Here is a 27,214-nt window from a genome sequence, read left to right on the forward strand (position 1 = left end):
AATTGAAGAATTTAAGGCTTTATTTATAACATACCATTTCTTTACGACCAATATAACAGTGGACTGTTTTACAATGAGAGACATTGTACTTTGGTCATCTGCACTATCCGAACAGCCACCAGCCGCTCATCATTTAAAAAATAAAAACACTATCTAGTGATTAAATGTAGTTTAAAAAAAGGAATACCAGTATCAAAAACCGTGGCGGAATACAGACGGAACACAGAGGAGAGATCAGTAGGGCTGTCTTAGTCAACTAAGTCCAGTTCAGACCAAAGATTCGTGACGAGACGAGGGTAAACTTGCAACTGCTTGCAGCACGTCGGTCTGCAGCGTTCTGAAAGCTGCCAGTTTACACCAATGAGACGAGACGGGACGGGGTATCATCTCCATGGCAACGGCTCTTTGTACTTCCGTCCTAACTTCCGACTTTCAGGCATTTTAAAGCTGAATATTTCATTTGTTGCGTCTAAATATGAATGTGGATAACGTTAGTGATAGTGAGATGCTTGCTGCAGTTACATTTCTAGTGATGAATTGGCGAAAACACGTTTTCTTTCTCTGATTCAGGGCGTTGAGCCTCCGTTAACAGTTTGTAACAGAAATAACATGGATTGTGGATCATTTTATTGTAGCTGACTTTACTAGACGGGCCGGTTCAGACCGATTTTGTCTACGATGTTCTAAAACAGTTTTGTCTCGTCGCAAATCTTTGGTCTGAACTGGGCTTAGCACTCGTGATTTTGTTGACTGACGGAAGAATCATGCAAAAACATGGTTTAAAAATCTTTCTTGTGTTTACCAGAGACGTGCTCGGAAGTTTCTTGGAAAGAAGTCATTCAGCATGAAAAAATGACTAACGGACTAAAGAAATCTTAGTCGACTAAGACCAAAACGAACGATGAGTCGACTAATCGACTAAGAGGTGGGGCAGCCCTAATTAATGCCAAACATTTTAAGAGTTTGCCTTGAAAAGTGGCGTCAGGGATACTGCCCTCGGCTGGTTCAAATCTTATCTAACTATAATAATCGGTGAATCTCTGTATGTGTGTACTGTGTGCGTGTCTGAGATCAGCCTATTGATGAATTCTCTTTGCGTGGATAGTCAGTCCAGTTTCAGTCGTGGAATGCAAACACTGGAATGCAGCAGCTTCACCTGACGCTATCGGTCCACAGAGTTATCACTACTTCAGTGTTCCATCATTAAAACACATTTAAAAAGTGGGGTATTAAAAAAAAACAATGCCGTAAAAACATTTATCAGCACTGTATCATTATTCTATGCCACTACCGCTTCTCACAACCCTTTGCTGCTCAGATTAAAGAGTCTAGGTGAAGAAGGAAAAGCACTCAAGGCAACAATTCATCGTATGCTCGGAGAGAAGAAAAAGACTAGTGAGGATAGCAAAAGATTTGCTCTGTTGCGTAGTTGATAAGAGTACACTAAGGTAATACTGATCTGGAGGGGGGAGGGGAGGTCTCCGCTAATAGTCAATGCCCTGATCGTTGTAATGGGCGCTGTAGTCGTCATGGTAGCCTCCGTGGTACTCGTCCTCCGGGAACTCGGCCTGATAGTCACTGTCGCTGATCTCCGAGCCGTTGGTGCCGGTGCCCTGGCTGCCGTTGGCGTGGATGACCGGCTCCGTCGGCGGGGCGCAGTACTTGGGGTCATAGACCTGCCGCCCCAGGCCGTACACACTCATGCCCCGCTGAGACGCCACCTTGTTGGTGCCCATCTGGAGGGAGATGGTGGAGTTGTCCAGCGGCTGCTGCACCACCTTCTGGTCATAGATGTCTCTGCGGGTACCGGGGGCTGACATGCCCGCCTGCAGGAAACCACAACGCAGAGGGAAACCTTACCACATGATGCAGGCAGTGCACATACTGTATACTCTCCTTGCTAGGGTTGGGCAACCTTTTTGAGTCCTATTAATCTTCCTTTCGATTCCAGTTCATTGAGGGGGCTTTTTCAATGTAAAGAAAAGCCACAATAGAGCTCTGCTTACTGTGCTCCATGGCTGCAACACAACAAGCGCCTGGAAGTATGGTGGCTGCTATGGAAACTTCAACTTAAATTTGGAACAGATGATCGGATTCAAAACGATTCCAAGTCGGAACAGGTTCTCAATGCCCAATCCTACCCCTTGCATTAATTGCTCTGTTCTATGTACACACATTCTCCTCGATGAATACATTTAAACTAGAGCTGCACGATATGCATGAGGGAAACATATCGCAATAACGTTGTTCAATATCGTGCTCGTTATAAAAAAAGAAACCGCAATTAAGTAAAAAAAAAATTGCAACAAGACAATAATGTAATAATTGTTACAGGCCTAGTCACACTAAGTATTCAATTGTTTTGGTCTCCTCTAGGGATTAATTGAAAATACAAAGATCCAACAAGAGCAGCATTAGAAGAGGAGTGGGTTTTAACCTGGCTGGCTCCTTTGTTGGTTCCCATCTGCAGGCTGATGGTGGTCTGGTCATAGGGTTTGTCAGACTGAGTCTTTGGATCATACAGATGTCTTCTGGTTCCGTAGGCAGTCATTCCAGCCTGACTCGCACACTTGTTTGTCCCCATCTGAGAACACAAGGCCAGAGATAGGATCAAATCCAACCACATATCAGTCTTACTTAAAGCTAGAGGGCGTAGTTTCTGTCGCGCCCCCATGAGGAATTCTAAGTAAAAACTGTCGGCACTTCCACGTGATACAAGCAGAGCCCGTTGCAGTTCAGAAACCGGAAGTTTTCCCGAGAGTGGAACTTCTCTCCTTATCAGAAATTCCAACATGAAATCATGACTTTGCGTAAACATACACGCCACTTCCCTGAAGCCAAATGGCGTGTTATCTGTACGCATTTTGAGCCATCCACGTGTATGTCTACGCTGCATACAGCGGATGTAAACATACACCGTGTTATCGTGAGAACGTGCTGTACTATCGCGAGAGCGCGTGTTAAAAAAAAAAGAAGAAAAAATGGTTGGGTTTAGGAAAAGATCATTGGGAAAGGTTTTAGTAACACAAAAAAACCCTACAAAAACATGGAAAAAAACACGACGTGACCAACGTGACACGCTTAGGAAAACAATTAACGGTTGGGTTTAGGAAAGAAACATTTTTTAAACGCCACAAGCGGGACGTGAACCCAGCTCTCCTGGGTGAAAGTCCCACGTTTTATCCACCCACCACCCCAACCAACCTTGTTCTGTGGACTTACGTCCCTCCATACTACTAGCTATGCCGAAAATTCACACATAATGTAGGTTAATGGCAGCCGTACGGCATTGATGAACATGCTTAAAAGCGATTATGAGTCTTGATAAATGGCGTACGAATTGGCGTGTCACACATACACCACTTTATGAGATCAGTCTGGACATTCTCTGATACAAGCTTCCCGTGATCACCCCAACCCCAATAATTCTAATAAAAACACATTGAATAAAACAAGGTAGGTAATAATCTCTCTCTCTCTCTCTCTCTCTCTCTCTCTCTCTCTCTCATTATGATTATGGATCATTTCATTTCTATAGTTTATAGCCAACTTCTCTATTGGCTGTTGAAACAGCTGACGTCCCTTACATTCTGCGACTCGAACAGCTGAAAGTCTAGACCCTGATTATAAGACGAGCACACTTTTTCAGACTTTTTTCTAGGAAAAAAAACAAACCAATACGGTAGTCTCAACGTATTGTTTAGTGTGGACATTACACCTGAACTTAAGAGAGAACACAGCTGGTGCAACAGGCTTCCGTTTATTTATTTAAAGGCAGTTATAGACAGCGTGTTTGTCCTAATTTAAAAGAGCTCCTAAACCTACCCAATTCTGGCTTTTAATGAAGAGTTTCAAAGTCCAATGGAAGTTTTCCTGCAGGAGAAATAAGACTCCCTAGGGGAAATGCTGAATCTGTTTATTTCTCTGGAACAAACTTGGTTATACTTGAAGCTACAAACAAACCATCGGCTCTCAGTGACATCAGCCTGAAATGTAAGTGTGTGTTTTGGCCTTAAGAAGCACTTTATCACCAGTCATAGTTACCTGCAGTCCAATGACACACTGACCGGCCTTGATCTTCTCATCGTCGAAATGTCGAGCCTGTTTGTCTGCATATTTCACCCCGATGTCAATCTTTGAGTCCATACCTTTGGTCTTTCCCTAACAGAGAAGACATGCTGGTCAAAGGACTGACGGGACATTAGATTTCACATGACAATAGAAAATGTGTTCCTCGGTAGACAATGACCCTCTGTGCTCTGCCTTCACTCACCATGCTGGCCAGTGCGAGCAGTGTGGTCTGGACTTGAGTCATGTTCCCATTTTCAAACAGGTCATTGGCCTCAAAGATGTCATTGGGCTTTAGGCCAAAGGCCAGGATAGCTTTGATGAAATTCCCAAGGTTTTCCAGCTGCAGAGAGTAATGGAAAAAAAAGAAGAAGAAAAAAAAAAAGGAGTGACGGGGGCTGGGACAGGGAGTCCAACAAAAACCAGGAAGAAGCAACAACAGCACAAATAAAGCCGTTACTGGAAAGCAGTGAAAGCTTCATGAATGAGTCCACCCCTCCCTTACGGGATGGCTACATTGCACGTGTCCAACACTACGCTTCCACTATAATCAATGAAACCGGCGACGCTGGGCAGAGAGCTGCACAGTGGTGCGTATGCTTTTCATTCGAGAAATGGATCATAAAGTGTAGATTTCTTTTAATTTAAACTACCGATATATACAGGAAAAGACTTAATGAGAGTTTTTGTTTTTAGTTGTTTTTTCTCTCACTTCCGTCCTCTGATAACAGCTGACAGTAGATTGAGGTTTCACAGCTCTGTGCCGGCTCCAAAAAACTGAAGAAACAACAATACCAGAGGAAAAGCTCTCCGTCTCGCCTGTGACACGCACAATCCTACGCCGTGTACGCGCAGCAGGTGTAGCCAGTTAAAAGATACAGATAAGAACGTTATGCGTTCAATGTAGCCAAAGCATTAGTCTAACATGCAGGGTTTTTCCTGATTTTGAATGGGTCTTGGTGGGAGACTACAGAATAGTAAACATGATCGGTCTGTGTGTAAAGTCTGTGTTATTTGACAGCAATCTATTTATTTCTGGCAATTTGATAAACAAAAATGTGTATTAAGCTTGAGTAAATGAAACCCCAATCAAAAAAACTGCCTAAAAAAAATGGTTTTAATATATAAATAATCCCGTTAAAATCACAGGGAGAGGCCGGCACAGCCTGACTCTGGACAGTAAAACTGAGATTAGCTCTCCTATTCAAGGTTATGTTCTGCTTGTTCAACGGTTGTTGGATAAAATCCTATTAAACACATTCGGAGAGGATTTGAAGTTCTTCTCTTCTCTTATAATTTTGACAAGTGAATTTCCTTTGGTGCTGGCTAAAAGGGGGAAGGGGTGGGGGGATGGGCGCAAAAAATTCCTCTATGGAGGAAAACCCCGGAGACTGGTCCTAAAGGATTCATCTGCACAGTTTCCTTACCTTGTGCCAGTTGAGCTGGGAAAGGTTGATTTTCTTTACCGAACCAGGTTGCAGCTTATTGATCAATCTGAGAGAGGAAGGAAAACACAACAGAAGAAAAAAGAATATAATGCCATCTATCAACTATGGCGCAGGGCTGCACGATATCAGGGAAATATGCGATAACGTTGTTAAATATCGTGATAAGGATATTACTTGCAATCAATACAGATATGTAAGTCCACTTTCAGCATTTCTGCTCACATTTTCTTTAAACTAACACAAAAATCTCTGAGAGTGTTCGTGAAATGCTGCAGCCTTTCAAGATGCGTTTATTGCGGCGGTTGATATCCCCACGACAATAAATAAATAAAAAATAAAAAAATATATTGTGCAGCCCTACTATGGAGGATACATTTTAGTTCACGTTTGCCATCAAACCGGGAGTATTCAAAAAAATGGATTTGCAAAAACTTTGGGACACACACACACACACACACTTACTCGCAGAGGATGACTCCATCCTTCAAGCCTTTCTGGAAGTTCTCTCCGATAGACATTCCGGTCACCTCCTCAATCCAGAAACGGAGCTCCTCCTCCTTTTGTGTGTCATATTTCTGAGCAATCTAAAAGATAAAACATTGTTTTATTATTATAACAATACATGTTATGTATAACACACTTTACATTTAAAACCAATCTCAAAGCGCCACAGGGTAAAAGCATCGATATAAAAGCATCGATATAAAAGACGAAGATGAAAGCATAAAAACAGGAGAATAAAAGCAGCAACCAGCGAGGTCAATGACAAGTCAGAGGTCTCGGTAAAAAGAGATGCCCGAACTATTGGGCCTTTTATCAGCGGGTCCTTGGCTTAAAAAAAAAAACATTTAAGACCCGAGCTGACAGAAATTTGATATATATAGCAGGGGGAAAGTCTGACGGTGCTATGGAAAAATAGTTCTATCTGTAATCTTCCCATTTGCTCCTCTCATCTCCTAACATTTAAATGCATAAACATCCCACAGACACTGCTCATCCACAGCAGGGCAAAGAGTCGGCGGCAGTTTATAGTCAAAATACCACACGACACAAACCATCTGGTGTCCATCTCAGGGCAGTTTTAAGCCACATTTTTACGATGCGCCTTTTAGATCTTGTTTGCTTTTATCCGTTTTTATATTTGAACCCGGATAAAGGATTTTAGTCATCGGGCGTCTGGATCTGAAGTTATCAGAGAAACATCAGCGGATAAAACCACTGACTGAGGCAGTTTCACGCTTAAAATTTTTTTTTTAAAAATTGTGTTTTACCGATTTAAATCACAGGGTCCATTTGTTTTGGATAGGGGGAAACCTTTGCGGATTATAAATAATAATAGTTCATAATATAATGCATTTATATTAGGGATGCAAAATATGTTGCTTCTTTTTAATCGTCATCAACACAAGGGTTTTAATCTCCGTCTATTTATCGCAAGTAAAATCGTTATCCCAGTATTTACAACGTTTTCGCCTATTTACCTCATATCTTGCAACCCTAATCTATATAGTGCTTAATCATACACACTCAATGGGGAGTGACTACTCTCTACCACCACCAATGTGTAGCACCCATCTGCCCCCCACATAAAACACATGTGCTAAATCAAATTGATGACCACTGTTCCATCTGAGAGCAATGCCAGCATCACTCCGTCTTTGGCTGTTGTTTTGACTGAGAGACTCCTGGTGGCAGAACGGGACATATAGTCCGTTTAGGGGCCTTGACTTGAAGACAAAACATTACATTACACTTTAAAATGTTTTGTCCTTTGTGTCAAAAAAAGGGCAGTTTCATTTCTGCTGCAATCCATCACTTGTCCTCCCTTCACTGAAACCTGACAGCAAATCACTTCAGACACTTTGTGCCAAGTAGGGCTGCATGATTATGGAACAAATCATAATCACGCTCCTTTTGGTCCATATTAAAATCACTATTTAAAACGATTACTCATCGTCTTTTGGAAAGCTGTTGCAATTATTGAACTTAAAAAAACAAAAACAAAAACACAGTAAAAATAAGTCAAAGGCCCTGAACACCCACACAAGTGTTTATAGTTAACGTGGCTGATTGGTAAGGACATCAGTAAGGACAGCGGGTCATCTAAAGACATTAAAGCAAGGCTGGGAAAGGCTCAGGGTGCCTTCTCCTAACTCCGTCCCATCTGGAGATCAAAACAATACAGCCTTAAAACGAAGATGCTCCTGTATAACTGCAATGTAAAGTCTGTCCTGCTGTACGGTTCAGAGAGCTGGCGAGTTGTTAAAATAGACAGGAGGAGAATGGAAGTGTTCCGTAATGGATGCGTCCAACGATTATGCCAGATCTTTTGGCCTAATAAGATCTCCAATTGTACAAGAAAATGGGGAGCCGGAGCATCACCAAGGAGACCACGCCTGAGATGGCTAGGACGCTGTGTTGAGGATGGAGCAGGACCGCATCGCAAAAGTCGCCTTAATATGGACACCACCTGGCAAAAGAAAACCTGGGGAGGCCCAAAACCACCTGGTGCAGAACTGTGACACAAGAGCTGGAACAGATGAACCTGTCATGGGGAGAGGCCCGACATGCTGCCAGGCACCCAATGCAATGGAGAGTGCTCATTGGAGCCTTATGTCCCATAGGGGACAAAGAGGAATAAGTAAGTAAGTGGTAAGGACTGTGTGGATAGACTGAGTGATTGACATCTTCCTGAATCCACTGTTAGTGTTGTTGCACCCGTTAGGGTGGGACAAATGACAGCTTTGTCATCCTTATTGGTAGAAAAGATTTGTGACCTAATAAATTCCCATCTAGGCTCCGGCTTATCAGACAGAATAACTGAACTAACTGGTGTTCAGAGGCAAATCAACAGTGAAAACAAATTGAACTGTGAAATTTCCCTTAATACTTTTAAGGGAAGGGTTCTGGTTTTACCTCTAGATGGGGTGGGATAAGGGGACAATGTCTGTAGATTTGTATGACTTTATGTATCTGTATTGTATACTGTAAATACTTTGTATGGTATTGCGCCATCTACCTGCCCAGGGACTACGGATGGAAACTAGCAATTTGCTACAACCTGGCACAAGACCTCTATTACAGTCCCTGTTATTATAATTGCAGTTACAACTGCACAGCCCTGTGTAATGCACAGTCAAAACCTTGGCTCGCTGTCATGTAAAGAACAGACAGATACTAGAATCTTCATATTCCCTCCCCTCCTCCCTGTTCTGGTTAAAAGCCAAGCAGGATGTTGTGCTCCAAACTGTGCCACAGTGGACGGTTGGAGTTCAAGGTTGGATCTTCTCTGCTCGTAATAACGTCAGGGCTGAAAGCTGTGTCGCTTAGGAGCTAATGTGAGCTGGTTCTGTGTCTGTGTCGTCTGACAATACCAGAGGAACCACACACACTGAGAGGCCAAAGAGCTAGAACGATAGAGAGGGGGATTTTTTTCCCCTCTTCACGTCTCCAGGCAGTTATTTTTGAAGGAAGATTGCCAAGAACTCTCTGGGAAAAAAAGAAAAGAACAGGCATTGGAAAAAGGGATCCAATTCTTTTGATGGAACCATTAAAACTGATCTGCTGAGGAAAAAATTCTGGAAGGTCACGATTCGAGCCAGCTGGAAGTTCAAACCGAAAAAAAAAGGAAAATCAAACCTCTGTACCCGAAAGCATTTCCTGATGACAGCACAAAACTGCACACAGTTCAAAATAGGTTCAGTGAAGTCAGTGCTACGGTCTAACACACTCTTAAGAATGCACAGAATGTAGTCTGAGCCGGTCTCAGTCAGGAATTCAGCTACACATGGTCCAACCAGGGTGATAGGTGACGTTAACCGAAACACTCGAGTGTGAAAACAAATACCATCCAACCGCAGCGGTTAGTCAGCATGAAGCGGGACTGAGTAGTGAACCGAGGCTGAGCAAACAGAGAGACGCTGCTATTCATTAATATACAACCACCTCCGAGCTCCAGAAACACGCAACATACCGCATACGGTGGTGAGAGGAGCCACGTCATCAACTGGGAGGACCAAGAGAAACAGCACAGGCAACAAGTCAGAGTTTCAGGAGGGGAAGAATAGATTTAGTAATAACTACTCATATTCTATATCGTTTCATCTGCCAGTGAACAGTACTTTTTTTTCTGTTTGTTTAGTCCAGTGGTTCTTACACTTTACACATTGGTTGATGTATCGCAGTGGGAATTAAACCAGGGTCTCCCACACCAAAGGCATGAGTCATATCCACTGCGCCATCACCCACCCACTAAACAGCAAGCTTGTACGTCAAAAACACTTAAATGCTACTTCAAATGTTTAGAATCCATTACTAAATCTGTGTATTATTTTAGGGAATTACGCATTGATATTTTTTTAAATTAACTTTTTAAAACAAAATCTCACGTACGCCCTGCAGCACTCCCAAGTACCTCTAGGGGTGCACATACCCCCATTGGAGAAACATTGCTTTAGTCTATAAAACGCCACGCAATTTGCAATTTCCTAAACACAAGGGCAGGTTCAGTTGCAAGTACCAACATTATTTTTCACTGCGTATTTATGTATTGGTTTGTGTTCAACCCTGATCTGGACTGGTTGTAGCTCCCTCCCTTGGGGATGATGTGCTAGTTGTGGATGATTAACTCCACATGTGCTGTATATAATTGCGTCCGGAGATTAGCGCTGCCAAAGACGACTGTGATTGGTTTAAAGAAATGCAAACAACCCACAGCTTTTTTTTCATCCTATCCCAGAATGTATCTGTGGTGTAGCCAGACCTTAATCCACAGCGTTGTGGAGATAGATCTGGCAATGCGAGACTAACCGAGACTAATGGCCTTAGGCCAAATACAGTGTTTGGAACCCCACTCCTTCCACACATTTCTAACAGCATAATTACGGGGGGTGGTTGTTCAGACTGAAAACAACAGGGGGCTTTGTGTTTTCAAGCACCAGTGAGACATGAAACACAATACTGGAAGCCCAGTTGGAGTATTAGATCTAGAAGTTTGAATGATTATAAAACTATGAGACAGGTTTTCACATTGGTTATGTTGTCTCTCATCACAACAATCACGAGGTAAAGCAGAAATACTGCATTCGCATTACAAAGTAATCGATCGGGAATGGGTTTTGACACACAACGTTGGGTTGCAGCAAAAATTGAGCCTTGTTCAACCTTTTTGCCGGACGATGCTGCATTTTTTTTGTTGCCGGAGGCCTCTGTGTTGGCAACACCACTGCGTCACCGTACTAGGGCTGTAAATGATAAAGCTGTCATCTTCCTGGGCTTGGACAACAGCCTCAGGAAGAGAATCTTTCCTGCGAAGAAAATCTTTCCTGCGAGTCTAAACTGGAAGCATCCCAGTGACTGGGTAATCACAGGGCAGCACCCACATCATCAGAACTCTGGTGTCAGCACATTACTTGGGAACTGCTATGCTTTGCCATCAACACTGTGCTTCCCATCAGTGGGAGGGGAAACATAAACAAGAACAGACCGTGACGAGTACAGTATCTGACGTAGAAACAACAACAAGGGTCGGGTTATGCTCCAACAGAAGTAGTTTGTACAAAGTGTTGTCCGACCACATACCTAATTAAAAAAGTGTTCATAGCCTTGCAGAATGGCCTACACTCGGAGGGGGGAGTAAAAAGTAGGCGAGTAATCGATACAGCGTAGTATCGCAATATTTTCCGTGGCAATACTGTATCGATACACAGACGCCAAGTATGGATCTTTTATTATATGAAGTGTATCGTCCATTTGTCTGCTTGACGGCAATCCCATTTTGCAGCAATACAATTGAAGTGAGATGAACAAAAATTTATCTTTTTAAATAAAACAGATGTTGACAAAGTTTCCTTTTGTGGACATCATTTGAAACTTGGAAAAATTTGAAGTTGGAAAAATGATGATAAATTGCAATATATCGCAGAATATTGCAATATGTTTAAATTGCAATAATATATAATATTGCATCGTGACATAAGTATCGTGATGCTATTGTATCGTGACATAAGTATCGTGATGCTATTGTATCGTGACATAAGTATCGTGATGACATCGCATCGTGACATAAGTATCGTGATGATATTGCATCGTGACATAAGTATCGTGATGATATTGCATCGTGATGATATTGCATCGTGACAAAGGTATCGTGATGATATCGCATCGTGACATAAGTATCGTGATGATATCGTATTGTGACATAAGTATCGTGATATCGTACCGTGAGGCCTGATTCCCACCCCTACTAACCTCCATTCTGGACTACACACCTCTGCCCATTGCACATAGTACTGTATGTATTTTATGCACATTCTGCACTCAGCCCATCCAGCCTCCTATTATTCTATTTTGTATATTTCTGTTCCTGTATTTATTGTTTATTTCATATTAATGTTTAATATGTTTGTTTGTTTATGTATGCACCATTCACCAAGCAAATTCCACGTAAGTGTAACTTACTGTGGCAATAAAACCTTTTCTGATTCTCAAGTCTCTTCTGAAGGCTCATCTCCAGTCTGCACTCTGCAGGTATATAAAACCCCCAGAACAGTGCACTAAAGAGGCCAACAGTTGCACAGAGCTGCAAAGCTGGGTTTAAAAATATCTTGTAATGGAGCTTTAAATTTGAAACCAATAAGTCAGTGATAACTAGCAATTTAAAAAAATGAAGGGCGACTGATTTACAGTTCTATGACGCTCTAAAATATTTAACCAGTATCTCAATTTATCCTGGGTTCATACAACAATTTTTTCTGTTCAATTACATGAATTCAATTTTTTTTATTTTCTTTAAAAAGTGTAACTTAACAGCAGCTGAAAATCTTGTTTTCTCGAAAATGTGCTTGGGTCCTTTAATTTCTGGTTCTCAAAGACACTTATTATACTATCATACTGTTGTTGGTTGCTAGCATTTTGTTTCTAATCTATTCCAATGCATCTTTTTTTTTTATCTGCTTTTATAAGTGTGGTATTTGATTCCCCTTATTAAACAGTACATTTTTACTTGTTCTCAGCAGCAAATGTTCCTCCCTGACGTAGTTTAGATTTATGGTTTCTATTTTGGCCAAATTCCCTATCATTTCAATTACATTTCTATCAGTGGATGCTACTTGTTGTTCATTTGGCGACTTGAAACTAATCAGATTTGGTTCCAAATTAAATCTATAACAGAGTTTCCTGCAGAGACTTTGTGTAGCGGAGAAAGTCAGCCACCCAGATCCACACACATGGATCTCACCCGATGGTGTTTACTATGTGATATGGCCCGTCTGCTCTTTTTACCTGAGGGTTCAAGTTTTATTTTATTGAAATGTTTACGATGTTTAGCAGAGGTGGTCTCCACCACTATAAAACTATAAAACAGATTTTGCAGAATGACATATCGCTGAGAAAGTAAAAAACTACTTGAGGTTCTTTTAAAAAGATACTCCTGTAAATAGGCGTGAATCAGAATCTGTTTTATGGCCAAATATGTGTACACATACGAGGAATGTGACTGCGGTTAGACATGTAGAAATTGCATGACAAATGTGTTTTACTCTTCACCTTTTCAACAAAAGAACTTTTTAGTCCTAAGTTGCCTCTTTAGTAGGCTTGGGTATAGTTTGGGTTTTTTACGATACCGGTGCTAAAACAATACTTTAAAAACTGTGCCGGTGCCAAAACGTTTCCATAATTGGTGTCTGAATGGATACTTAAAAAAAAAAAAGAAAAATGACAGTCAGTGACATTAAAGACTGGCTTGTTTATTGCCTAAGGCCATATGGTGAAATGTATAAGATCTCTTTAAAATGTAATAACAATGCCTAATAACCATAACTTATTTTACCAGTCAATTGCTGTTAAACGACAAAAAAAAGAACAACTAGATGGCAGAAGGGTATTTTAACATAACATGAATGCGCCATGAGCTTACGAGTTGCAATTGAACGCACCATTAATTAATCACATTTTGTTTATTTATTTAAATCAGTTCTATGGGAAACCAGGCCACCTTGAGAGAGATGAAAACTCCAATAAGTCACAAATATGATATTAAACACCATCAATATAGGCATAGATGATCCATCTGTTAGGTGAGGGTTTATGTTCCAGCTCTGTACCGTTGTACTGGTGTCTGTTGATTTAACCTCTCTAGCAGCTCTGCACACACAAACACAATCAATCTGTTTGCTTGAAAACGACAGCCAGACGCCACCCACGGGCACACAGAACATAAAGGGGGAGAAAACAAACACTCTTCAGGATGGGGGTTTTAAAGACACTGAAGGATTCAGTCAGTATATAATACTGACTGTTGGTTAGTATTTTATTGAGGACTTTTTTGCTGCCTCATCAAAATGTATAGATTGACGTGCTTTTCTTGGTGAACCAACAAGTTTCATTCATATATTTCTTTCTGATCAAACGATCAAGATTACACATTCAAAAAAAAGGTAGCGTCATCACTCAGTTCGTAGTGTTAGTGAAGAGTTACAGCAGGGTTCTTCAACGGTTTTTAGGCCAAGGTCCCCTAGCTGAAAAAGAGCCCCCCTACTACATATATTGTATAAAATAGTGTTGCATATTAAACTGGGCCTACAGTAACGTGTAGGGCGGACTAAGGCCTTTACACAGACATTTTCATGGTGCATACAATACCAAGCTTTTAAAAATAAAAATTGTTGGCATGTTCATATATTTATACACCATGTTTTAATGTTAAAATGTGGCACAGTGAATCCTTAAGCTGAAATGTATCTGTGGATGGCTACCTTACCTATAGGCCAGTAAGCCTATCATCAATTTTGTGTACATAAAAAAAAACATTTATCTTTACTAATAATATTTGCTACTTTACTAGTAACAATGTATATTTTCAGACATATTTTCTTTTTAAACCATGGATCAGTAATTTGGTGACCCCCCTGCAGCAACTCTGAGGACCCCCTAGGGGTCCCGGACCCCCCTGTTGAAGATCTCTGAGTTACAGCATTGAGAAGGAAAAACGCTGTAACCAAAAAGTAACAAAATTGAGATAAACCTCTGTTAGTAACAAAAACAGCAACATAGTGACGGAAAGGTTATGTAACCTATTAATAAAAGCAGTGGTTCAAGATCTGCAATACTCTTCTACTGTATCTGCTTTGCAAGACAATGTGGCTCATATACAGTACAGTATGATTTACTTGTCCAATATTTACGATAAACAAAGTTAAGTATTCAGCAATGCATAGGTTTTTATAGTGTACATATTACTATTACTCTTATTTTCCCATTCCTATAGTTTTTAAAGATATCTTTCTGTTACTGTTAAATGCGTATTTTCATATCTGTTGTGTTGCACTTGAGCTGCTGTAATGTGGGAATTTCCCCACTATGGGATGGATCAATAAAGTCTAGCTTATCTTATAACTGTTCCATCAAGCTTGTAAAACACATACGTGTCACGTTTCTCCTCATGAAAACTCGGCCTAATCAAATGTCATCAACGCAAAACGTGGTACTCCTGTTCGCCATGCCACTCTGAGGCTCTATACCAAGTTTGGCAAAGCTTGGCCCTTAGGGGGCGCTATAATCAAGGTAGATGCATTTTGGCCTATATCCCAATGAACTCAATGGTAAATGGAAAATTTGCAATTGCAATTTACTACTAGGGCTGGGCAATATATCGATATTATATTGATATCGTGATATGAGACTAGATATCATCTTAGCTTTTGGATATCGTAATATTGTGATATGACATAAGTGGTGTCTTTTCCTGGTTTTAAAGGCTGCATTACAGTAAAGTGATGTTCTTTTCTGAACTTACCAGACTGTTCTAGCTGTTCTATTATTTGCCTTTTCCCCACTTAGACATCATGTCCACATTACTGATAATTATTTATCTAAAATTTATTTTATTGAAAAGTGTGAAGATATTTTGTCAAAGCACCAATTGTCAACAATATATATTTGCCTACAATATCGCCGCAATATCAATATTGAGGTATTTGGTCAAGAAAATCGGGATATCTGATTTTCTCCCCATCGCCCAGCCCTATTTACTACAGACTCACGGCGTGCAACATTTCCTGACGTTTACGTTGTCGTCGGCGTGCTTTGGGTTCCGCTCTTGTAGACTCCGCGGGTTGTCGGGGGCGACTCGGGCCGGGGGAGGCTTGGACCCTGTCATAACTGCTTGCAGTTCTAGTTACTCTAATTGTTTTGTTTTTTTTCATATTATTGAAACTGAAGGAATTATTATTATTATATAAAGTATATCTTATCTTATAATTGTTCCATCAGGCTTGTAAAACAAATAAGTGCATGTTTTTCCTCCTGAGGAGAAGAAGACGACAAACTGGCGGAGCCTGATGTGTCAGTCACCACAGAGAGCGGTTTAAAAGCTGGGGGCGGAGCCAACATGCTGACAGACTCATTGTAGGGAGCTCACTTACTCAGGCGCCTCCAGTTTTCCAGGTGCTAAAAGACATCGCATGTGTCCTGTCCATTCTTCTTCTTAACGTAAAAAATGTATGTTATTGAAGTTTTAAAATGTCCAAAATTGGTGGAAATGCATAACTTATATACAGCAACATAATAAACAGTGAACCACGGGTGCAAAAGTGTTAATTGTGATTAAAGTTGGGTTGCCAACATCTAGGTTGATAATTTATGCTGCAATCAAATTTCTGGTCAAATTAGTCTCCAATAATCACAATAATTCTGTATGTAGTCTGGGTTTTTCCTCAAATGTTTTTCATGGTCTCGTTTGCCTTCCTTGATATCAATATTTGTGTAGAGGCCCTCAATGGCCATAGTAAACTGGATGGAATGATCAGGAATATGGAGTTTTTTTTATTAAAGAATCAAAGAAACTAGGGCTACATTTACATCGTTACGTTTTGGTTTTTAAGCAGAGTTTTGAGCCAAAAGCGATCTACACACACACAAACACACAAGTGTTTTTATCTCCAGTAGAAGAACTAATCACCAAACTAATCATCAAACCAAAATATCTCCTCAACATTCTGGTATACTGGGCATAAACAGGAGGCAGCGTGGAGAGTCTGCCTGTTGCTGGTAGTTGCCATGGTAACGTTAGTAGCTTTAGTCTCAGAGAATGAGATGTCATGACCAATAAGACCCAATCAGGAGGAGACACTTTTACGTCAGTGTCGGTGTTACCAAAGGTCTCCGTTTGCGGCCGTTGAGACTAGGGGCGCACCGATCCAATATTAAGATCGGATATCGGTCCCGATATTGACAAAACAGATGGATCGGGGAATCGGAAAAAATTAACAGATCCACGGGCCGATCCCGAGTTTTTTTTCCTCTGTCACACGTGTGTGACAAAGGGAATGCTGGAAGAGTTGAGTGTACAAATAAATAAGAATTCAATACATTACATCTATGTTATTTTGTCTTAGTTAGGAAAGTCATGTTTAGTTAGGAAGGTCTGGTGCCTTTAGTCTCTTCCACATGGTGGAAGGAAGGTATAAGGTGGAAGGTATACAGTTCATTATTAATTCAGCAACGGTATTGGATCGGTATCGGGGCTGAAAAAGTCGGACCGGTGCATCCCTAGTTGAGACTGCAACACAACCCCGCACATTCCAAACCAAAACGGGTCAGAAATCTTTCCAAATGTCTCTGGTTTAGGGGCTCGGAAACACCAGAGCGGGGGGGAATGAGAGGAGGAAACACCAGAGCAGGGGGAATGAGAGGAGGAAACACCAGAGCAAGAGGAATGAGAGGAGGAAACACCAGAGCAGGGGGAATGAGAGGAGGAAACACCAGAGCAGGGGGAATGAGAGGAGGAAACACCAGAGCAGGGGGGGGAATGAGAGGAGGAAACACCAGAGCAAGGGGAATGAGAGGAGGAAACACCAGAGCAGGGGGAATGAGAGGAGGAAACACCAGAGCTGGGGGAATGAGAGGAGGAAACGCCAGAGCAGAGGGAATGAGAGGGGGAAACGCCAGAGCAGGGGGAATGACAGGAGGAAACACCAGAGCAGGGGGAATGAGAGGAGGAAACGCCAGAGCAGAGGGAATGAGAGGAGGAAACGCCAGAGCAGGGGGAATGAGAGGAGGAAACGCCAGAGCAGGGGGAATGAGAGGAGGAAACACCAGAGCAGGGGGAATGAGAGGAGGAAACACCAGAGCAGGGGGAATGAGAGGTGTAAACGTAGAAAAAGATATTAGTTTTTAAACCAAAACGTAGCAATGTAAATGTAGCCTAGGAAGTGTAATGTAATGGTGGATGGAGAGACGGGGGGGGAAAAAGACTAAACTTTGCAGAGAGAAGGAACTCTGTATCAGAGAGGTGACACTAACTCGGACCTGAAACCTGGACAAACTGAATTGTAAAATAATACACCGTTTTTCAGTTTCCTACTCCTATCGCTATTCTTTCTACAGCTCACCTGTGATGTTAGCGGGGCTGATTCCAGTGGTACAAATCAAACATGTTTGACAGGGATGCCCCAACGTTTTCTCTCCCAGCACCCATTCCAATACGTCAACTCTGGATATATGCTGATACAAAGTACTATCTGGTATCTGGTATAGTCGCTCTCTCTTTCTCCCACATTTACAATCTATAAAAGTGGTGGTGGAATTAACGCTGATAGCAGAAACACAGAACTTTGTCCTGACATCGACAAAGAATGGGTATTCAATGGGGATCAATCACGTGATCGTCAATACTTGATCCACTTACAGGATCGGTATTGGCACCAATACCACAGCAACATGTCAGACCGTTGATGGGCAGCATCTGCTTCCTGCAAACAATACGAACCCTTAAACATCATTCTTGACTCACAAATCAGAACTAGAAGTTGCCCCTCTAAACAAGCGTACCCAACATGCTGAAGTTGAACTTTGATGTGAAAACCAAACAATTTGAGGCATGTAGCAAAACCGCTTTCCTGCAATATATGGAAATACCTATGGAAACAAGAATAACAGTACCAATGGCTCGAACGTTATCAATGTTTACGTACAAAACGAAAAAAGTTACTGCACATAAAATCGGAATCATAAAAGCATTCTTTGCAAAGGTCTCCATTTTCTTCAAAAGCCAAAAGGCCTCTCTTTTCTATTCCAAGGAAGAGTATATAGCTGTACAGTCACGTAATTATCAGTCCTATAATATCACCCTGAGCCTAAAAAAAGACATCAGAATTAATTTTAATTAAATAGTTAAGCTAATTTGTTTGCAAAAGTAATACACAAATAATAGTGTAACTAAACGCAGGTCTTTAATTTTGTAAAGTGTACTTGTGCTTTATTGGGGGGTGGTGGTTTAGGAACACAACAGCACACACACACACACACACACACACACACACACACACACACACACACACACACACACACACACACACACACACACACACACACACACACACACACACACACACACACACACACACACACACACACACACACACACACACACACACACACACACACACACACACACACACACACACACACACACACACACACACACACACACTTAAGGCCTGAATGCCCCGTTAGGCTCGGTCTGAGAAGGGAGATAGGATATGGGGGAGCTGGCGACACTACAGTAGGTTAGCTGCAGGCAGTGTCGGGGAGATGTCTCTTTTCACTGCCCCGCCCCCAGGACATGTTCTGGAATAAGGGGCCAAACATCTATGAACGACTTTCCCCCGGCCGATGATGAATAGGCAACGGTGAAGTTGCAGCAGGAGTGATTTGCGCCAACGTTGTTGCGTAAGGACGCTGGAGGTAACGAGGATGTCTCGTTTGGTGAACACAAAGCGGGGGGCCAGCACTAACGAGGGGCCTCGGTAGCTGAATAGAGCTAAAAATGGAATGACTATTACATGGTACTAATCCACCACTAAGGAGTTATTTTAATATATTCTTTTGATCCTGCCAGTAAATTACTGGTTCACAATTACTGTACGTTTATTATTCCCGACCTAAAATTAGGTTCATAAGCTTGGAAGTATATGTGAGTGCAAAACAATATTCATAAGATACCTAATTTAAATTATAGATATAAAAAAAAAAAATAACCCTTTAAACCATTTGTACAAATCTTACCTAACCCTTTTCCCCCAAAAAACATTATAGAGAAAGAGTGTCAACTGGCTCATACCTGAAAGATACAGGACGTCTACTACACGGGCTAGAAAAAAAGTGATAGTGAAGTGCAGTGGGCTGAAGGCCCAGTGGATGGGGTCCTCCTCAAGGGGTTTCTGCTGAAGGATTTCAGGAATGTGATGTATGCAGCTCGGAGAGGAGCAGGGACTACTGATCACACCACATGCAATGGAACCCAGATGGGCCCCTGCCCGACCTCCTCCTTTTATGTATGTGCACTCTCCGACAGAGGAGGTTTTACTGCAATAAACTGGGCCTCCGGCACTGCAGTCCTGATAGAAAACCAGAGTCCTTACACTACAGATTTGGAATGTGGATGCCTCCAAATGGAAAAGAGGAATTTAAAAGGTCATATCTTTTTAATATGTACCCCAGGGTTTCCCCCGGAAAAGTTGTTTAGCCCGGTGGCGAGTGTCTTTTTTTGACGAGGGCCCTGCTGGGGCCAGACACAGACTGATGGCAGCATTAATGTAGAGCCCTATAGTTTCTGGGTTAACAGAATCATGGAAATTAAGAATTTAAAAAAGCTATAACACAGACTCCATTAGGGCCCTACATGAAGTCAGTGCTAAGAGCTAACTGGAGATTTAAAAATATGACTACGTCTAATTTTCCAACCGAGCCGCCCCGCTCTAACGGTAGTTTAAAAAACATCTTAAATAAACTCAATAAACTCGCCACCCCTACTTTAAGCAGTTTAAGTGACGAGCGACGATTATAAATCAAACACCCCCAGACATCGCCACTGTTAAGCCCTCTGTTATTGGTTATGCCAGGCAAGCTATTACAGTGAAGTTCAGCAAAGAAATAGAGATAACGCATAATAGCTCTTTATCTTAATGGAAAGTCTGTTATTTAGCTACAGTAACTGCATAGTCACAGAGATAGAAGACAGAGTATTAACAAAGGATCCGATATCTTAAGGACGGCTAAACTCTAGTATCTCAAAATATTAAAAACCACATGTCGCGTTCACACACACCGAAGGCGATGAGTTCACCACAACGTCATATCAATTCACTTTCAAAATGTCCTCACTTATTGCGTATTGTGGGGGTGGTCCCGGGGGTAGAAACGTCAGCAGATAATATTGGATCAAATTCACGGTTTATTAATAGTGGCTTACCACAAAGGCTTTTTATACAGTGCTGCTACTAACACTGCTACTGCTACTGCTACTAATACTATTACTACTACGCATACATTTGACATATTTCAATGTTATTTGTATTAAATCTTGAAGCATTTTATCAAATGTAATTCAACAACTGTGTACAAATAAGCCCTTCTCGTGTCAGCAGACGCTCTAAATACCTTCCGGTAAAAACTCACCACTTGGCCACTGCTGCTGGGGGGCGCGCAATCACGAAAGGCTCGTATCATGTGGACGCGCCGACAGTGTTGTTGTCATTACTTAGAATTCCTCATGGGAGCGACAAATACTACGCACTAAGTCAACAAACGAAACCAGAGGCAATCAGTGGCTGGCGAGTAATGGAAAAACATTTAAAAGTAACAGAAATTATAGTACGCTGTAAAGCAACATTAATGTAGCCTAACCATTTTAAATTTATTTTGGTGCTACACTGCCTTGCCCTGTCCCGGTTTCCTCTCCGGGAACAATTCTCCTGTATTATACACCGATTTATGACACATTTTCACACCTTTCCTTTGCGCTATTACAACCTAGCTCGATTATGAATCATAATCACAATTATTTTGGTCAATATTAAAATTAAAATCCTACTCAAATACTCATTGTCTTATGGAAAGTTGTTGCTAGTATCAAACTTAAAAAACACAAACAGCTTGAACTGTGACATTACTCTTCATACATTTCTCGTTTGAACATGTTTTTCCCCATTCAGGACTCAAGACAAAAGGAAGAGTTTATCTGCAAAAGGATGTGCAAAATAATCGTTTTTCTCGATTACTCGCGATTAAAATTTCAATCGATTGCGCAGCCCTATTACAACCTGTTTGTGACACTGTACAGCGTGTATAAGCCCTACTACTCTGCTGTTTCCTCCCCATTGGCGCATCCCCCTCCCTCCCTCCACCGGGGCTGGAGAAGGGCAGCCCGTCGGGCCCGCATGAGTCGGGCCAGCTGTCTTCCAGACACCGCTAGCCTCCCATTCCTTCTTGCTTAAGGCATCCAGGACCCAGGGGTGTGAGGGCAATGGAGGACAGCCATCTGTGGGGCCATGGCGTGCGCCTCGCCTACAGCCTGGCCTCCCTCCCTCCTGCTGGTACTCTGCTGGAGTACCAGTGGCATGAACCAAAAAACTAAAACAACTTGAAATTATTTTAAAACATAAAAATGCTGTTTTTATTATTTTGTTATTTTCATTCTTTAAAAGTCACCAGAATGCGGGAAACAAAGTATCTAAAATTAGAGTTGGGCGATAGGGAGAAAATCAAATATTACAATATTTTTGACCAAATACATCCATGTCAATATTGCCGCGATATTGTAGGGTTGACTATTGGTAGCCTGGTCCTACCAGACTCTGGTCCATTAGCCTGGTCCTACCGGACTCTGGTCCATTAGCCTGGTCCTACCGGACTCTGGTCCAGTAGCCTGGTCTTACCGGACTCTGGTCCATTTCATTTGTACAGAGTCTGGCCACTCTCCATTGACAAGGGTTAACTTCCTTGAAGGCGGGTACTCTGTTGAAGTTTAAAACTATTGGATCTGCCAGAACCAATCGCTAAGGTTTGGTCGTGACGTTGGCTTAGCATCGCTAGCATTCACCACTGACGGAGCGAGCTGGAAAATCTAACTGTTCCCGAACCGCGTGGGGAGGAGGGCCACGACATCATGGCCACCAACACAACTCAGCACAGACTGGTCTTGCTCAGACTTTAACTTCTGGATATTCGGCAGCGTTGCCACAACGGACCGAATGGCTTCGCTCGCATCTTTCTCCGCCGTCATTATGGAACTACAACTCAAACTAGCGCACGACCTCGACGTCATCGTTCTCAGCCACTCCCTCTGTTCGCTGATTGGACCGGTAAAGATTTGGCCAGAGAAAACCCAAGAATATACCGCAAACCCAGACGGAGTACTGAAGGGATACAAAAATTGAGCGGAAGTAAGTAGGAGGGCGGAGTCAGGCTAGACTACTGGTGCTTTCACATACAAATTTACACAATGAGATTTGTGATAAATAATCACCAGTTATATGGATAAAATGACTAAGTGGGTAAAGGCAAATAACAGAACAGATAGAACAGTCTGGTAAATTCAGAAAATAACATCACTTTACTGTAATGCAGTTTTTAAAACAAGGAAAAGACAATATTGTCATATCAAGATATTACAATATCCAAAAATCTAAGACGATATCTAGTCTCATATATTGATAATATTGATACATTGCCCAGCACTATATGAAACTTCAATTTGTTTGAGGGGAGAACTCCCGGCAGCAGTGGGCGGTGATAAAACGCCACGGTCAAGCTGGATGGTTGCCAGCAGCCTTCAGGCCGAACAGGAAGTCACAGGAACACTCACATCCTGTAAGGTCCGATTCCCATTTAATAAAATGTTATCATACCCAAATATCAGCTTGTACACAGTCTCAAGTTGTTAATATTATGACAGAGTAGCTGTCAAAATGCTCTACGTGGGGCTGATGTTAATAAACAGACTGTAGATGATCTGTAATCTGAACAGATGTAGTCTCTCTGACTTCTAAATGTCACTGTCAGCCACACAACATGTGTTCAGTACAGAATAAGCCTTTCAAAATCAGACAAATAGCAATTCAAATCCCTCAGATTCAAAAAACAATAAAAAGTTTATATAAAACGTCACCATGTTGAGTTGATTCTGAACCAATCAGTTAGATCAGCTCAGCGGCGAGCCAGGCGTTTCCCAGCATGCCATGGTTCTTGCGGTCGGTGACGAGCAACTGCGGCGCCTGGCTCTAAAAACCGCGGCCGCCTCGATCGCGTGAGAATATCGCTGCCAACGTATCCACGAGTTCAGAGCAAGTCGGACACGAATCACACCCACGATGCACCACAGGAGGTCGATCATGCCTGCGGCCATCAAACTACATAACTCCTCTCCCTCTGAGTGTTCCAAAACTGGACTCGCAGCACGTATCTCCACATCACATCTCTATATTCTTGGACAATAATGTGCAATAATTACTCGGTGCAATAATTTATCAGCTACATGTGCAAAGGTGTCCTTTATTCACTGCTGCTACTTATAATCACACTGTTATGTTCGTACTGTATTTATGTTGACACTGAATTTGTACAATCCATTTGAAACAATCTTTTGAACCTAATCTTACTTGAAACCTATTCTCACTTTACTTCTACTCAATGTTTTTATTTATTTCTTACTGCAGCTATGTTACTTTATACATTTACTGACTTGCTCTTTTCTTACTCTTACTTTTACCTTGAATTTGACTGTGAGCAACTGCAACTAAATCATTTCCCTGAGGGGATGAATAAAGTATTCTGATTCTGATTCTAACCAGCATGCGTTGGGAGCTGCGATCGGCGCTGATCAATTCTGCGCAGGCCTGGCTCATCTCGTCCGAGCCTATTATGATACCGCTGATATTAGTGAAATGGGATCATATTTTATGGTGAAAATGTCTTAGGATATCTTCCCGGCTGCTCTGCTTGGAAATTGTTTTGATTTGAACTATTCCGATTCCATATGAGATTCTTCCTTTTGATTCCGGTTCTTCTCGATTCTTGAATTTTGATCTTTGAAGGGGCGGAGTTAAAACAGGTCACAAGGCTAATTTCACAAATAAGAAGACAGATTTATTATTGATTCAATGGTGATTTACAGTTTTACCGGCTTTGTCATCACAAAATAAAGCCAGACTTTAGAGCACTGTGTTAAATTTGGAAGCGATGATCGAAATTGAAACCTAAATCTTCCGAACATCCCAATAAGGAGACGATTCCACTGGAATCATCTTCTTTTCTTTTTTTTTTTTTTTAAACGATTCCAAGTTGGAACCGGATCTCAATGCCCAATCCTATTTCCTAGCAGCTTTTCTATGCTGTTTTCTGATGAGAAGTCGTCATCCACACACACACACACACACACACACACACTTTATTCTAATGATTAAAACTGACACTTTTTTTGCATTGTGGCTTCCTGTTGCAGTGCTGCATACTTTCCTAAATGGTCATATTAATAATAGAAAGCGCCTATAATCCCACTACTACGTGGCAATCTAATTCTAAAAGAGTGCGACATATCAATAGATGTCGTACATCCATAAAGCAGCCCCAGCTGGCTCCTCCCCTACACAAACAATGAATTACTTTTTTTTTGTCATATCAAAGAGGTTTTCCAATGGAAACACACGGTGCATCATATCATCAAAATAAAATAACGTATCGGCTTTAACTCCATGGGATTTTAAAAGTGTTCCTGTGATCCAATCCATAAACAACAAAGAGGGACGGAAGGAAAGTTTGCTTCCCATCATTGAGGTGAGGGGGAGAAAGTGGTGTAGGCCGTATATGTCTCGAATAATCACTTTGTACCCGGTTTATAGTCGACACACGGTTCGGACAAGTTAACGTTTAGGAGCTGGACTTTAATTTGTTGTACGTGAACGTTACACCCAACCCCTCGGATGGACTTTAATACCTAAACGCTGAAATCTCTACTGTTAAACTTGGCTCACATTTCTGTCTCCTGTCTCTGTTGGTGTAAAAGTTAAACTTTTAGGGGACTGTGGTTCATTTGACTCAACGCATCGCTCTTTTTTTTTCTTTTTACGTAACACCCGGGCAGCAAAGAAGGCTCCCGAAACTCGGGGTTATTTGGGGAAAGTTTAGGCAGCCTTTACTGCTGGCAAATGGACGTTCAAATACCACTCGGTTGAATCGTCTAGTGTTGAGCGTGTCGCTTTTCCTCTGAGAGAAAGACCGAGAGCTAACAGGCTGGCTTTTATCGTAGCAGGCTACGCAGTAAAAATCCGTTAGCGAAGCCTTTCACTTTTTTCTTTTTCTTTTTAAGTGTCTGAAATATGTTTTCCACTCTGAGACAGAAAGGTAAAAAAGGCACTTACTTTGCTTCTCACTTCAGCAGATAATCCGTAGGCTGGCCCCTTATTAAAATGTGTCATTTTCTTGATTTTTTAATTCTTTTTTTTGCTCGTAAAAACCCGAATATATTTCCTCAGCTACAATGTAGCACAGATGCTGCTGTGGGAAAACTCCTGCTTGGCTGCTTCGGTTCCGTTGGACACCCAAACCGGAGGGAAATATTCCGTGAGTTTGACTGAGAAGAGTACCGGAGACTGTAGGCTGCTATCTGCAGGACAGGCTCAGATTGCAAAAAAAAAAAAAAAAAAAAAAAATCCCGTCTCTAAATGATTGACGTGGCAACAACAGCCAATAAGAGCAGCCGATTTGTACAGGGCTCCTCCCTCTCCTGTCGCTCTTTAAGAATGGGTCACACCAGTAGTGTAGTCTACGTGATACGCAGGTATACCCAGTATACTCACTCAGAAAGCTCCAGGATTTCCATATACCCACTTAAACATGCTTAATGACATACAACAACATACTTTCCATCATATTTTTGACATGTTTTGAATTGTCATGTGTTTTTTCTTTTTCTTTTCATAGGCTAAATAAAAAAGGTATTTCAGCTGTGAATTGGTGCATGAAAGTGCATCAAAATGCAGGAAACTACTCTTTGATGCTCAAAATTTCCCTGGGGGAGGACACCCAGACCCCACCCCTCAAAGTCTCATTCTGGCCCATACAGTACAGTATGCCCACAACAATACATTAGACTACACCACTGGGTCACACTACAGTTTTTTTTTTAAAACTTGAGTAGCCTACTGTACTACAGCAAATATCTGTATTTAGTATTACTGCAGACGCTGAGTATTGTTCGTGACATGAATGGCTTCCATAAACTGACTGCCTGTTGGCATGAATGGAACTGCCGTGGCCCAGTGACTACACACTCTCACCATGAGTTTACACTGGGGCTGCTTGCATTGTTCTTGGTCATTCAACACACTTCAATGTTTGACTTAAAGTGCTCATACTATCTTTTGGGGCTTTTTCCCTTTTCTTTATTGTGTTATACATGTTTTTTGTGCATGTTATAGGTTTACAAAGTGAAAAAGCCCAAAGCCCCCTCCCCCCAAAGGGACTTACCATCTCCAACAGAAAAAACACTGTTCACCAACTACTCCAGCTCTATTGTAGTCCAGCCTTTACTTCAGAGACCAACGTGGTCACTTTGGAACACACGTTATAATGCTCACCTAGCTGCTAGCATGGCACGCCCTCATACTCTGCTTCTGACTGGCTAGTAGTCCTTACCTAGGTACTGTCAGGGCACGCCCTCATACTCTGCTTCTGACTGGCTAGTAGTCCTTACCTAGGTACGGTCAGGGCACGCCCTCATACTCTGCTTCTGACTGGCTAGTAGTCCTTACCTAGTTACGGTCAGGGCACGCCCTCATACTCTGCTTCTGACTGGCTAGTAGTCCTTACCTAGGTACGGTCAGGGCACGCCCTCATACTCTGCTTCTGACTGGCTAGTAGTC

General features: G+C 41.8%; 1 protein-coding gene across 1 annotated transcript; it reads right to left on the reverse strand.

Moving 5' to 3' along the window:
• On the reverse strand, window positions 1–25,981 carry cnn3a (calponin 3, acidic a). Its single transcript, XM_028569612.1, has 7 exons — window positions 25,712–25,981; window positions 5,979–6,100; window positions 5,496–5,562; window positions 4,274–4,411; window positions 4,045–4,161; window positions 2,438–2,584; window positions 1–1,826 (listed from the first exon to the last, which is right to left on the reverse strand). Exons 1-7 carry the CDS (start codon window positions 25,766–25,768, stop codon window positions 1,485–1,487), a joined length of 990 nt encoding a protein of 329 aa, XP_028425413.1. The 5' UTR covers window positions 25,769–25,981; the 3' UTR covers window positions 1–1,484.
• Between the last annotated feature and the right edge of the window lie 1,233 nt (window positions 25,982–27,214).

Source organism: Perca flavescens, chromosome 22, assembly GCF_004354835.1.
Source record: "Perca flavescens isolate YP-PL-M2 chromosome 22, PFLA_1.0, whole genome shotgun sequence".
NCBI lineage: Eukaryota > Metazoa > Chordata > Actinopteri > Perciformes > Percidae > Perca > Perca flavescens.

Bases quoted from the DNA above. Each gene is read 5' to 3' on its own strand.
- cnn3a (XM_028569612.1), bottom strand. From the start codon at position 25,768: ATGACACATTTTAATAAGGGGCCAGCCTACGGATTATCTGCTGAAGTG. The intron at 4,412-5,495 runs GTAAGGAAACTG...TACTCTCTGCAG, and splicing joins CCCAGCTCAACTGGCACAAG to CTGGAAAACCTTGGGAATTT. The intron at 4,162-4,273 runs GTGAGTGAAGGC...CTTCTCTGTTAG, and splicing joins TGCTCGCACTGGCCAGCATG to GGAAAGACCAAAGGTATGGA.